This window comes from Meriones unguiculatus, chromosome 1, assembly GCF_030254825.1.
Source record: "Meriones unguiculatus strain TT.TT164.6M chromosome 1, Bangor_MerUng_6.1, whole genome shotgun sequence".
NCBI lineage: Eukaryota > Metazoa > Chordata > Mammalia > Rodentia > Muridae > Meriones > Meriones unguiculatus.
The window spans coordinates 199,120,692-199,134,256 of NC_083349.1; the positions used below are offsets into that span (position 1 = coordinate 199,120,692).

Consider the following 13,565-nt stretch of genomic DNA (forward strand, 5'->3'; position numbering starts at 1 on the left):
TATTTTTTAATGTGTGTTTTGCCTTCACAAATTTAAGTACACCATATTGTGCAGACCCAGCAGAGCAAAAGAGGGTATTAGATCCTCTAGAACTAGAGTTACTGACAGCCATTTGGATGCTGGGAATTGAAGTGTTCTTAACTGCTGCGCCATCCTCTTGTTTTTGTTTTGAGACAAATTCCCATGCATTCCAGGCTGGCCTGGAACTCACTCTGTAGTCAAGAATGGTCTTCAACTCTTGATTCTCCTGCATCCACCTTGATACTATCTAGGGGTACAGGAATATGGGTTCATTTTCTCTGCCAATTAAAGAATTAAAAGACAGTAAATAAACACATGCCTTTAATCCCAGCACTTGGAAGCAGAGGCAAGCAGATCTCTGAATTCTAGGCCAGCCTGGTCTACAGAGTGAGTTCCAGCACAGCAGTGCTACACAGAGAAACCCTGTTTTGAAAAACAAAAACAAAAGACAGGAAATAAGTGTTAACAGAAATCATAGGGAGTCCCTGCAGAGACATCATATGATACAGAAGGAGGGGGAAGTCAGGGTCCATCTTGGGGTTATTAGTCTCATTAATAGCATAAGCTAAGAAGGGCCACAGACAGAAGCTCAAGTGTGAAATGTTGATGCAAGTGGAAGCTTCAGGACCATTTATTACAGTTTAGAAGGAAAACCCCAGGACAGGCAAGCTGGAAGGGAGGCAGAGAATGAAGAATGAAAGGATGAAAGCCATGCTGCTGTAATACAGGAGAGAGAAGCTTTAGGAAGAGATTAAGGAAGCCCAAAGTGTCAGGGAGTCTAAAAGTACACTCAGGCTTTGGCCAACATCTGAAAGCAAAAGGAGAGAGATTGACCTTTCTGCTCTTGAATTGTATTTGGGGCCAGCAAGATGGATTAGTGGATAAAGATGCTGCTGCTAATACACAGAGGATCACAATGTGCTCACTCAATACACACCGAATCAAAATGTAATGAATTTTTTATTTGAAAATTATAGATGATTCCTAGCATCTCCTCCACCCCTTGTTAACTTGCTGTGTTTCCTTGAATGGAAGAAACACTTAGCCAATACATTAGTGTACATTTAATTAGAGAAATGGCAAAGCAAGGCTGAAAATGGTCCAGAAGAGAAGGTGTTGGGGAAACCCCTGCAGAGGCTCACTCAGCTGCTCTCCTGGCCCTCTCACGGCATGGTCCTCAGAGAGGCTTTCTGCGGGCCTCCTGGATTGACAGGCCCGAGGAGGAAGAGCTTCCTCGGGAGATGAAATGCATGGAAGGGCACATCAAGGCTGAGTAAGATGGAGCGGGTTTACTAGAAAGAACAGCAGGGGTCGTCTCTAAAGAAGAAGTGAAAGGAGGAGAAACACAGTTGGACACTTGTTTACATGTTCATATGTTCTCAGACCCCTCGCCTCATAGCACCCCAACCATCCAATAGGGCTATATTCGAGACCCCCGAGCCTTCATGTTATCTCCATCTGGCACCACACCCCTCCCCAAAGGCACCTGCTGTCGTCACCTCCCTCAGAACTCACGGCGATTGGCTCCCACCATGGCCTTCAACTGTGTACCTCTGTTGCCTACCCCAACCCCGAGTGCTGAAACTAAAGTCATGCACCACCACCACCCATATTTTAAAAACTATTTTAAAAGATTTACTTTTGTTTTACGTGTGTATTTGTCCATGTGCATATTAAGTGCACCACATGCATGCAGTGTCCATGGAGGTGAGAAGAGGATGTCAGGTCTCCTGGATCAGATGGTTGTGAGCCACTGTGTGAGTGCTGCTGAGCCATCTCTCTTGCCCTTATTTTATTTTTAATTATGCTTATGTGGGGGGAGGGTGGGCATGTCCATGTGAATGCAGGTACCCTTGCAGGCCAGAAAAGGGCATTTGGTCCCCTGTGGCTGTAGTTAATTACAGGCAGTGCAAGTGCCACAGTGTGGTTGCTAGGAATTGAATTTGGGTCCTCTGCAAGACCCTAACTCTGAACCATCTCCCTAGCTCTCTTCTTTAACAACAAAACAAAGCAAAACTCCGCTTAGAATTACATTTTAATTTACATATCGTGCAAAGGAGGGGGAATACACACGTCATTTCTCCTGCAGTAAAGAGTAAACTTGGGACCTTCTGTGCACTTCTGCAACTCCAACTTTGAGCTTCCAAACCCTACCTTGGACATTAGGTATCTAAAACCAGCTTCCTGGACACAGCCAGATGGCTCCACAGGTTAAGACTGAAAACTAAGTTCTGTCCTTGAGCCCCATGTGGTAGAAGGGAGGGAATTGTCCCTCAAGCTGTCCTATAACCTCCCTATGTGTGCCATGGCACAAGTACACAGACACACGCTCATGCACACAAACCCAAATAATAATAACAAAATGTAATTAAAGAAGTCTAAAGGTTCCAGGACAGCCAGGGCTACACAATGAAACCTTGTCTCAAAAACAAAACCAACCAACCAAACAAGAATTTTAAAGCTAAACTTTAAACTTGACCCGTGGCAAAAGTTGAAATCCTCTTCCCTGCCATGCAATACCTCAAATCCAGGTCTGGGTTACAATAGTGGCAGTAACACTGGGGAAGACCACAGTGATGACGAAATGAACATGAAACAAAGAAAAACAAAATTAAAAAACAGAACAAAACAAAAACAAAATAGCCAACAACCTTCCTTCCCACCTCCTTCTTCCTTCCCTTTTGGGGTATTGAGGATTGGTCAGCCTATCTGTTTCAGAGTTCTGCCTCAGCTTCCAGCCTGTTCACTTTTCATATGTCCTGCCACCTCCCACTCAGTGTTTCTAACCCAAATGCTGATGACCTTTTGACCTGGGTCACTTACACTGCATGTGGAACAGGAAGGTTGTCTCTGACTAAATTTTATGGGCACCTTCAGGTCAGAAAATAAAATAAAAAGTCTCCAGACACTGTTCAGAGTCGTGTGGAAGACCCAGGAGAGAACCAGAGCTTCCAGATCAATATCTGGGTTCCCTATTTCCTTCAGTCCTCAAACCCAATCCATGAGCAGCATTCGGGTAAAGAGTATAACCCAGCCATTCTCAACCTGTTGGTCAGGACATCCCTGGATCCCCTAAGTCCATTGGAAAACATAGATGTTTACATTATCATTTATAACAGTAGCAAACTTACAGTTATAAAGTAGCAACAAAAAATATTTTATGGTTGGGGGGATCACCACAGCATGAGGAGCTGTATTAAAGTGTTACAGCATTATGGTGGTTGAGAACCACTGGTCTAGCAGATCTAGCAGGATTTTCCTTATGTCTGCAGCCACCCATGGCCCCTGGCCTGACCTGTGCCTGTCTCTCTGCTTCCCACTGCAAATTCACTCTACACTCAGTGTCCCGAGCAGGTTTCATTTCCCAATTCTGATGGGCTAGGTGTGTGGCTCAGCTGGTGGAGTGCTAGCTTGGCATGCATGAAGCCCTGGGTCGATCTAAGCATCCCCTAAACTAGATGAGGCAGTTCTTGCCCATAACACCAGCACTTAGGAGGAGGAAGCCAGCAGATCTTCATCCTGGTCATCCAAGGTCATCCTGGCATACAATAGAGACCCTGTCCTTGAGTCAGCAAGAAGACTCAACAGGCAGAGATGGGGGGACTTGGTCCTTAAGTCTCCCCTGAGTGAGATGTAGAGATGGCTCAGTGGTTAAGAGCACTGTCTGCTTTTTCATAGGTCCTTAGTTCGACTCCTAGCAACCACATGGTGGCTATACAATGGGGTCCTGATGCCCTCTGCTAACTTTCAGATGTACATGCAGACAGAGCATTCATATAAATAAATCTGTAGCCAGATGTGATGTCACATGCCTTTAATCTCAGCACTCTGGGAAGCAGAGACAGGTGGATCTCTGTGAGTTTGTGGCCAACCTTGTCTACACAACAGTCAAGGGTACACAGACAAACTCTATCTCAAAAAACCAAAGAGTCTTCAGAGAAAGAGAGAGAAAGAGAGAGAGAGAGAGAACGACAAAGTGGCATTTCACAGGAAACAGAGTTCTTAGTGAGTGACGTGGCTCTTTGAGAAAAGCAACTTGTGGCCAAGCCCAATTTGAGCTTGGTCTCTGAGACTGAACGATGTCAGTAAACTGAAGTAGTAAAGCCAGTGCTATAGCAGATTTATTCAAAGGCTTGTTAGGTTACACAAAGTAGAATTTAGCTGATGGAGCATGGCTGGGAGAGATAAGCAGTGTACTCACCAGGTTGGTACACAAATTTCATTCTGTGCCATATTTAAAGCTTAGGGTTGTTGAGAACGTTTGCTAATGTTTGTTAACCAGGATTGACCTCCAATTAGGCTCTATTCTCATAACAAAAGGAGGCAGCCCAGACTTACAAACAGCCCCCACATTAAAGAATATGATATTGGCAGGCAGGGTCACTACCATCTTTAAGTCCTGGTCTGCCTTAAGATCTCTGCTCTTATCAGTAAAAACTTAATTTTGGCAGGTGGGTAACAACCACTCGAAGAAATCAACACTAATATACTTAAGAAACAATTCTGGCAATATCCTGGCTATGTAAATCTCTCATCTGCCTAAGTGGCCAGACTTGCAATCTCCAGTCTCTGTTTAAATTGTTCAAAGTGTACCCTATGTCTGGTACAATGTGAAATGCATACACCTAAGGTGTATATAAGTTAGTAAAATCTCTTATTCATGGCCAGGTCCTCTTTGGGCATTAGCTAGACTTGTACATATACAATTATTCAAATTTCCTTTATTAATAAAAGAAGTGTGCTAGTGATTTCTCACTGGGGGGAGGCATATTAATTCTAAAACAGTAGGAGGAGAGAACTGATTTCCTAAAGCTGTCCAATAACCTCCACGTGATTGTGTACACACACACACAAGTAAAAAGTGAGAAGAAAGGAAGGAGGCCATGGTCTTCCCTCCTACCTTCCCCTGCTCAGCTCTGTGTAGACTCCTGCCTCCTATGATGCCTTTTCCTTCTCTCCCTTTCCACTCCATCCCTCTCTCTCTTCACCTTCCTCCCTCCATTGGTAGAGAGCATCCTTCTTACCCAATCTCCCTTATTGTAGGACACGAAGAGGAAGGTCACCATCATATAGGCACACCTCCAAAAGCTCCATCCACTGCTCCTCACAAGCGCCTTGGCCGTGGTGGTGGCTGGAGAAGACTTCACTAAAGGCAAATGCCGAGAACGACAGATAATACCGAAGCCCCTGCCCCTTTGGCACTCCAAACTTGTGCCTCTGTTGTCTCCTGGGTTGGAATTTTTATTTACATTCGACACTGTAGCCATATTCCCCCATGTGGGTCATTTCTCCCAGGTGAATTATTTGCCCTTTTGCACTGATTCTAACCTGAACACTGGAAAAACCCTCTTAGCACACCACCTGTCACTCTGTGGGAACCTCACCAGTTTCTCTCTGTATTTGTTGTATTGTTGTGGAGTCAGTTTTGTTCCCCAACCTTTACATGGTTCTGATTGACTATAGCTCATCAAACTGCTCCAAAGACACATTTACCCGTGGAACCATCTTGTGGGACCTGTTCTCCTTCATATCGGGGCTCCATGGAGTTCTCATAATCTCCTAAAAATCATTGCTTGGTGGTTCTAGTCAACACACAACTCCCAGGGGTTGGTTCACCTCTACTCAGGATCAAATTCAAATCCTCAGGCTTGGAAGCAAGTACCTTTTCCTTCTCAGCTAACTCAGCAACCCAGGAACTTACCTCTTAACTGCAGCTGCATATTCTCAGTTCCAGACTTTCAATGCTTGTTATAAATCATAATTCCTCAGTGACATTGCTGATAGCTCTAGCCTCCAACTGGCTATGTAGCCTTGGCTAACCTTGAACTTTTCTCTATATCTTAAATCAGAAGTTCTCAACCTGTAGGATTCCCTTTGGGAATCAAATGACCCATTCACAGGGACCCCCAAAGACCATCAGAAAACACAGATATTTATATTATGAACCATAACAGTAGCAAAATTACAGTTATGAAGTAGTGACAAAAATGATTTTATGGTTGTGGGTCACTACAGCATGAGCTGTATGAAAGGGTCACAGCATTAGGAAGGTTGAGAACCACAGGTCTAAATGATCCATGACTAGTGGTTTGTTGTTATTATTGTTCGTTTTTGTTTCATTTTTGAGATAAAGTTGCACTATCCTAAGCTGGCCTCTAATTGGCTACTCAGTCCAATCCAGCCTGTAACCTGAGATTCTTGTGCCTCTGTGTCCCTACTGACATCTGACCATGATATCCAGCTATCCTACCACTTTTTTCTGACATTAGTTCTCTGTTTTGTGGGTGTTTTTTGTTGTTGTTGTTTCTTTTTGTTGCTGTTGTTTGTTTTGTTTTGTTTTAGTTTTCTGTTTTGTGGGGTTTTTGTTTTTGTTTGTTTTTTGGGTTTTTTGTTTGTTTGTTTGTTTGTTTTGTGTTTGTGTTTTGGTTTTGAGACAGGGTTTCTCTGTGTAGCCTTGGCTGTCATGGACCTTGTAGACCAGACTGGTGTCGAACTCACAGTGATCCACGTGCACTTGCCTCCCTGAAAGCTGGGATTAAAAATGTGTGCCACCACACCTGGTTGAAGAGGGGTTCTCATGAACTTCAAGAAGGCCTTGGACCTTCATAAGTTGCCCTCGTTGGCCTTGGACTTGTGATCTTCCTGAGCACTGGAATTTCAGTAAGTGTGAACCACTGCACCCAGAGGGACACATACCCATTGTGTGTGGTCCTGGGAGCAGATCCAGGCCTTTGTGCCTACTAGGTAAGCATGCTACAGAGTTCTATCCCACAGCTTAATCTAAGATCCTTTAACACAATCTCTCCACCGTCTCCTCCACCCCTGAGGCTTGCTTCTGTTTCTTGCCACATACACCTGTCACTCAACTTACCCAGTCATTTTCAGAGGTGGGGGGGAAGGGAGGTTTCAGAGGTCTGCAGAAGCAGAATGCCACTTCTTACCTTGGTGTGTCAGGCACCTCGACACAGAGGAACAGAGCAGAAGGGAGAGGGTGGCTGAGGGCTATGGATGCTCCAGAAGACTCAGACGCTGACTCATCTGAACTCTGAACTTTTCTCAGGTACTACATTACACCTCACTCAGAGGGAAGGTGCTAATGGCCCACAGGAGGATCAAGCACTCAGCCCTACCCACCTTCTTCTTTGCAGTTGCTTGTTTCTTCTAAGAAGGAAAAACATGACAGTAGAGGAGGAGAGGGAGGAGAAGAGCAAAGGAAAAGGAAGAAAAATAAAGGAAAATTAGGGACTGGCTGGAAATCCAGCTGCAAACAATGCTTCTGGGCCGTCAGTGTCCCTTCACTCAGGCACTCTACTGCCACTTGGCTGTTCGTCTGTGTGAAGTGTCCTGCCCACAGATACACACTCACGCACGTAAATACATGCAGTATGCACAGGTATGTGGGTCTGCTCTGTTCTTTCCAGTCTTTGCTCACTTTGTCACTTCCCTCTACCACCCGCTGAGAATTCATCAGCCTGACCCACATGGAGCTTGCATGTCCCTGCTCTCTGCCACTCATAGGCCAGCAGTGTTCTTCAGACTCTGAGCCTGCTTCTTGATCACCTCATTCCCTCCTCATCAGGATACCAGCCACATTAGGTTGGCTGGTTCTGTTTTTTAAAATTACATTTATTTATTTGGTGTATGCGTGTGGTATTCAAGTGTGTGGTGTGGTATGTGTGTTTGTATATGTTGGGGTATGTGTAGTGGTGGTGGTAATAGTGTGTGTGTGTGTGTGTGTGTGTGTAGTATGAGGTATGTGTGGTGGTGTGTGTGTATGTGTGTGTGGTGTAAGATGTGTGTGTGTGTATGTGTGTGTGGTATGGTGTGTGTGTAGGGGTATTGTGGTGGTGTTGGTTGTGGTATGCACATGGGGGTTACATGGGGGATTGTGTGGTGGTGGTGGTGCAGTGTATGAGTGGAATGAAAGTGTGTATCAGAGTGCACACGTTGAGGTCAGAGCAGAATCGATTCTCTCTCGCCACTGCTCTACTTGCATCCCAGGGATTGTACTCAGGTCATTAGCTTTGACAAGTGCCTTTTCTCACTGAGCCATTTTTCCAGCTGTTTGTTTGTGACAGGGCCTCATGTAGTTCAGACTGGCCTTGAACTCATAAACTTCTGATCCTCCTGTGTCCACCTCCCGAATGCTGGCACTATAGGCCTGTACCACCTCAGTCAGCTTGCCAGCTACACCTGCGTACATATTTCACACATCAGATTTCCTGTTCTGTCTCAACACCTACAACACAACTCATCGCAGTGAATGGAACGTTGCTTGAATACATGAAGTCATATGGTTATGCTGCTAATGACAGTAAGGTTGAGGAATATAGGGTTCAGTGACATCTAAAGGCTCTTCCAACCCCCAAAACTAATAGCTCTCTCTATCTAAAACAAAAAATGATGAAGCCACCAACTCACCATTCAGCACTTGGAGGCTCAGCAGACCTAAGACAATAAAGAAATGCAAATAGAATCACAAAGGTAGCCACATAGAACCCAGGTCAACAGGGCCCACAGGCTGACCCAAACCCCTTACTCCTAGCAAGCCCTGCAGAATTCTGGCCTGCTTGCCTGCTTGCCTGCCTTTTTGCTTGCTTACCAGCCTGCCTGCCTCCTTATCTGCCTGTCTGTCTTTTGTTTGTTTGCTTGCCTGCCTGCCTCCTTGCTTGCTTGCTTGCTTGCTTGTCTGCCTGCCTGCCTGCCTGCTTCTTTGCTTGCTTTTGATATAGGAGAAACTGGGAGTTTCCTAAACTTTCTTAGAAAATATTAAACTATACAAAGCAGAAATTAGCTAAAGGAGCTCTCTGATTCTTTTATCCAGAAGAGCATGATTCTGCCAGGCAGACAGGATAACCTCATTTGACAGCTGCCTGGTAAAGCAGCCCTAGTCAATCTCAGGATAACTATGACAATATTTTACCCTGTAACTGCCCCCAATCTGTCCAAACAACTAAAATTTGGCTTTTCTTTCTCTCTGTAAAACATGTTTAATTGCTCAAAATATAACTTGGGGTGGTGAAACTAAATAAGAAAACAGGGTTTTCTGTTTAGAGCTGGTTCCCTTCTGTGCATTAGCCAGAACCACTCAGACTCATTTAAAGAGTTTTTCCTTATTAATCTCGAAGTTGTGCAGTGATTTCTCACTGGGAGGGCTTGTCAAGTCTATAATATATTCTTTAACACTTTCTATTGGGGGGTACAGTCTCATTGTGTTAATTCTGGCTGACCTGGAACTTACTATGATGTATGTAGCCCAGGCTGGACTCAAACTCACAGAGATATGCCTTCCTTTGCCTTTGGGATTATGCTCAGCCTGGCCCCTCTCATATCATCATCATCATCATCATCATGTGTGTGTATATGCTTACATATGTTACTATGGGCAAAGCATATTTATAACAAGCACACAGATGTCAGAAGATAACTTGCAGGAGCCAGTTCTGTCCTTCCACCATGTAGGACCTCGGGCTCAAACTCAGGCTGTCAGGCTTGGCAGCAAATGCCACTGTCTGCTGAAGCATCCCACTAGCCTGCTTCTCTCTCTCTCTCTCTCTCTCTCTCTCTCTCTCTCTCTCTCTCTCTCTCTGTGTGTGTGTGTGTGTGTGTGTGTGTGTGTCTCTCTGTGTGTGTCTTCCATGTGCATAGGCATGCATGCATGCCAGAGGTCAACCCCAGTTGACATTTTTCAGGGCTGTCTGTCTTATTTTTAGAAACAGAGTCTCTCATTGGCCTTGAGCTCACCAAGTAGGCTGTATTGGCTGGCCAGTAAGCCCCAGAGATCCACCAGTTGGTGCCTTCTAATCACCAGGATTATAGGTGAGCACCACCAGTCCCAGCATAGGTGCTGGTAACTGAATTCAGGTCCTGAAGGTTCAGGGAGTCCTGAGCCCATTGGCACTACATCTCAGGTTCCTACCTCCCTACACACTCTGATTCACAAGAAAGCAGCTTGTTACACAAGTCCACACAGAGTGAGCTGCTTACCAAGGATCTCTATGGTCCATCCAGGAGGCAGGCGGTAGTGATGAGTTCAGGATCCATGAGAGAGGAGACCACAGAAAGGAGAAATAAATCACAACATTAGTTGGTGGAAGGTAGGGACCAAAGAAGCTGAGGGCCCAGGACAGTGGGCCTTAGAGCAGAGCTGAAAAGGGCTGGCCCAGAGACCTGGAGGTCAGAAGAGAATCTGATGGTGATGAAGGACAGAGGGGATAGGTAAGGCATTTTAAATGTATTTGTACCTTTACATTTTTATTTATTTATTTTATGTGTATGTATGTGTCTGCACACCACATATATAATTGGTGCCCCTGGAAGGTATTGGGTCCCTTAGAACTGGAGTTACAGATAGTTTTAAGCTGCCATGTGAGTGCTGGAAATTGAGCCCAAGTCTTCTGGAAGAGCAGACATCCTTACCACTGAGCCATCTCTCCACCGCCTCCAATGTTAAAAAATAATTGTTTTTATTTGTATGTATGTGTATATGTCTCTCTCTGCATGTGTGTGTGTGAGGGAGGGGAGGGGTTGTGCATGTGTGCCACATAAATGCAAGTGCCTGCAGAGGCCAGAAAAAGGCATTAGGCCCCAGGGATCTGGAGTTACAGGTGAATGTGAGTCAGATTTATTTGTGTGTGTGTGTGTGTGTGTGTGTGTGTGTGTGTGTATGTGTGCATGAGGAGGTCAGAAGACAACTGCTAGGAGTCAATTCTCTCTTTCCACTGGAGATCAAACTCAGGCTTAGCTGCAAGCTCTTTTACCCTCTGAGCCACCTTGCTGTTCCCATACTTGCCTTTTTGAAAATGAGAGTAATGCATTCCCACTCTACCCCCGACGGTCTCTGCACTGATGGTGGGCCTCCTGGTGGGAATTACGAGCAACAAGTGAAAGGAAGAAAAATGTAAACTTACGTTTCAATACTGTTGAAACAGGAGCATCGAGGAGAGGAAAATCCAGGTAGAGGTGTTGGGTACCAGTGGAAGTGAAGATCCGAGAGGAAAAAGGGTTAATGGTGCCTGTCCCTCTCCCATCCCACCTGGAACATCCTCAGCAGAGGCCCTCCCCACAAAGGACATGGAAATATCCAGTCCAGGGCACAGGTGAGGCTGTGTACAGAGATGCTGGATTGCCTATTACCTGCCTGCCTTAAGACATTCATCCTTGTGCCTGAAGCCCTCTGGCCCTAGTTTTCCCAAGGGATTCGTGCTCCAGCTATTTAGAGGGCACCAAAAAAGCATTTCTACCTTTCTCTCTTTCAGGAGGGAAAGCCTGGCTCCTGGCTTTTTATTTTGTTTTATTTTTCTACCTATAAACATATACAACTCCTGCTATCCCATGCTCTAAGGCAGTGGTGCAGTTTGAGAATCTGCTCAAATCCTGCTGAGTCCAGTCCCAGACCCCACCATGCAGCCCCTGGAAGTGGTTAGAGCTTGAATGCCACCTGGAGTCTCCCCTTAAGTGAGGTAAATTCTTCTAAAAACAGCTTTCTCTTCTCCTCCCTCCCCTCCTTTCCTCTTCCTTTCCCTCCCATCTCCTCCCTTTCCTTACCCCTCTTGTTCTTTCTTTCTTTCTTTCTTTCTTTCTTTCTTTCTTTCTTTCTCTCTCTCTCTCTCTCTCTCTCTCTCTCTCTCTCTCTCTCTCTTTCTTTCTTTCTTTCTTTCTTTTGAGACAGAACCTCATGTAGCCCAGGCTAACCTCAAACTTGATATGTAACCAAGGCTAGCCTTAAACTGCTAATCCTCCTTCTTCAGCCTCCAGAGTGCTGGGATCATAAGCATATACCACCATGCCTGGCTCCCTTCTTTCTTGTTCTTCCTTCCAAACATCTGAAAACACTCAAGTTACCCACAAAAAGGAAAAAACTATAAAAAACTATTTCTTTTGCTAGGCATGGTGACATACACCTGTAATCCCAGCACTCAGAAAGCTGAGGCAAGAGGATCAAGAATTTGAGGTCATCCTTGGTTATATATGAAATTTGAGGCTAGCCTAAGCTACTTGAGACTCTTTCCCCAAACAACAGACACCAAATGACATCAACAATAAGAGACAAATAACTTACTTTTCACTGGAGGGCGCATTGGAAGCAGAATCAAGGAGTCAGTTGGAAAAGAATGGGCAAGAGAGTAGAATGAATTAGTACCTTCTGTCCCTGGTACTTTCCAATTTTCCTTCATAAAATATTTTAAAAAGTGTTGGGTTCTGTTGAACTAACTTAGAGAGAAAACCAGTCTGCAGAGCTCCTGAGCCGATAAAGCTACCACTCTCCTAGTCACAGCCTTGCCTCTGTCTACGAACATCAGCAAAATCTAGAGCTATTTTGCATGTACACTTGCACAGGCTGAACATCTCTCATCCCAAAATGGTCCAGTCACAAGCCTCTCGAGTGCCAAAGTGATGCTCAAATAGTTTCACTTTTATTTGGTTTTATTGTTTTTCTAAGGTTTATTTCACTTCTGTTTATGTGTCTACGTCTGTGCAAGCATATTCCATGTATATGCCCTTGGAAGTCAGATGGAGTTACAAGCAATTATAAGCTGCTTAGTGGATGGAACCTAACAGATCTTCTAGGAGAACAGAAAGTGTTCCTAACAGCTGACTCATCTCTCCAGTCTCCATCTAATTTTTAAAAAGATTTTATTTATTTATTTATTTTACATATATGGATGCTCTATCTGTAGATCACTTGCATGCCAGAAGAGGGCATCAAATCCCAGTATAGATGGTTGTGACCCACCATGTGGTTGCTGGGAATTGAACTCAGGACCTCTGGAAGAGCAGACAGTGCTCTTAACTGCTGAGCCATCTCTCCAGCCCTGTTTTTAATTTTTGAGAAAGGGTCTTCTCACTCCTCAGACCAAGGCTATCATGCAGCTCATTTTGTAGTTGGGATCCAGCCAACCCCTCTGCCTCTGTCTCTCAAGAGCTGGAATTACAAGGGAGTCACCACTTGTCAGTTTGAGATCTAGATGGTCAGGGTAAGAGATGCTGTAAATGTTCACAATTCTGAAAATGTCTGAAATTGGAAACACTTCCAGCCTCAGGCATTTCAATTAAAGAAAACCCAAGCTGAAGTAGACTAATGAAAAGCAGATTCTGGCTCAGCCAATCAGAAACATCCAATATACTTATGTGTACAATCCAATATACTTATGTTGTGATGGCTTGGACCATGTAAATTAATGGAATTGCTGTGACCCACTCATCATTCTCTCTGTATTACTGTCCCTTCATCACCTGTCTTCCAGCCTACCATTCTGTCTGTGCAGAGTTCCCCAAACTGCTTCTGGTTTTTCTCTGACTAAGTTGTAAATTACTTGCTCTAGCCAACTATTTTATTGTGGTACTGGGGATTCAGTATAGTTTTATCCATGCTAAGAAAGAACTCTACTGCTGAGCAAAACTCCAGCCCATCCCTGGAGGATTCTAGGCAGGTGCTCTACTACTGAACTATACCCTCTTTTTACTTTTTATTTTGAGACAGAATTGAGTTCATGACTATCCTGGGCAGTGCAGTAAGAACTATTTTGAAAATAGGAAGTTAA

The 13,565-nt window shown here is 44.6% G+C and overlaps 1 protein-coding gene across 1 annotated transcript in view; it reads right to left on the reverse strand.

Moving 5' to 3' along the window:
• Eddm13 (epididymal protein 13) overlaps positions 1-13,565 on the reverse strand; it is a 34,562-nt gene that overhangs the window by 2,942 nt on the left and 18,055 nt on the right. Inside the window, exons 9-15 of the mRNA XM_060387085.1 lie at positions 12,083-12,088; positions 10,932-10,940; positions 10,009-10,017; positions 8,443-8,469; positions 7,156-7,182; positions 5,046-5,167; positions 2,542-2,579 (exon numbers count right to left, since the gene is read on the reverse strand). Of these exons, the coding sequence (XP_060243068.1) occupies positions 2,542-2,579; positions 5,046-5,167; positions 7,156-7,182; positions 8,443-8,469; positions 10,009-10,017; positions 10,932-10,940; positions 12,083-12,088 (238 nt within the window). The remainder of the gene's footprint in view (positions 1-2,541; positions 2,580-5,045; positions 5,168-7,155; positions 7,183-8,442; positions 8,470-10,008; positions 10,018-10,931; positions 10,941-12,082; positions 12,089-13,565) is intronic.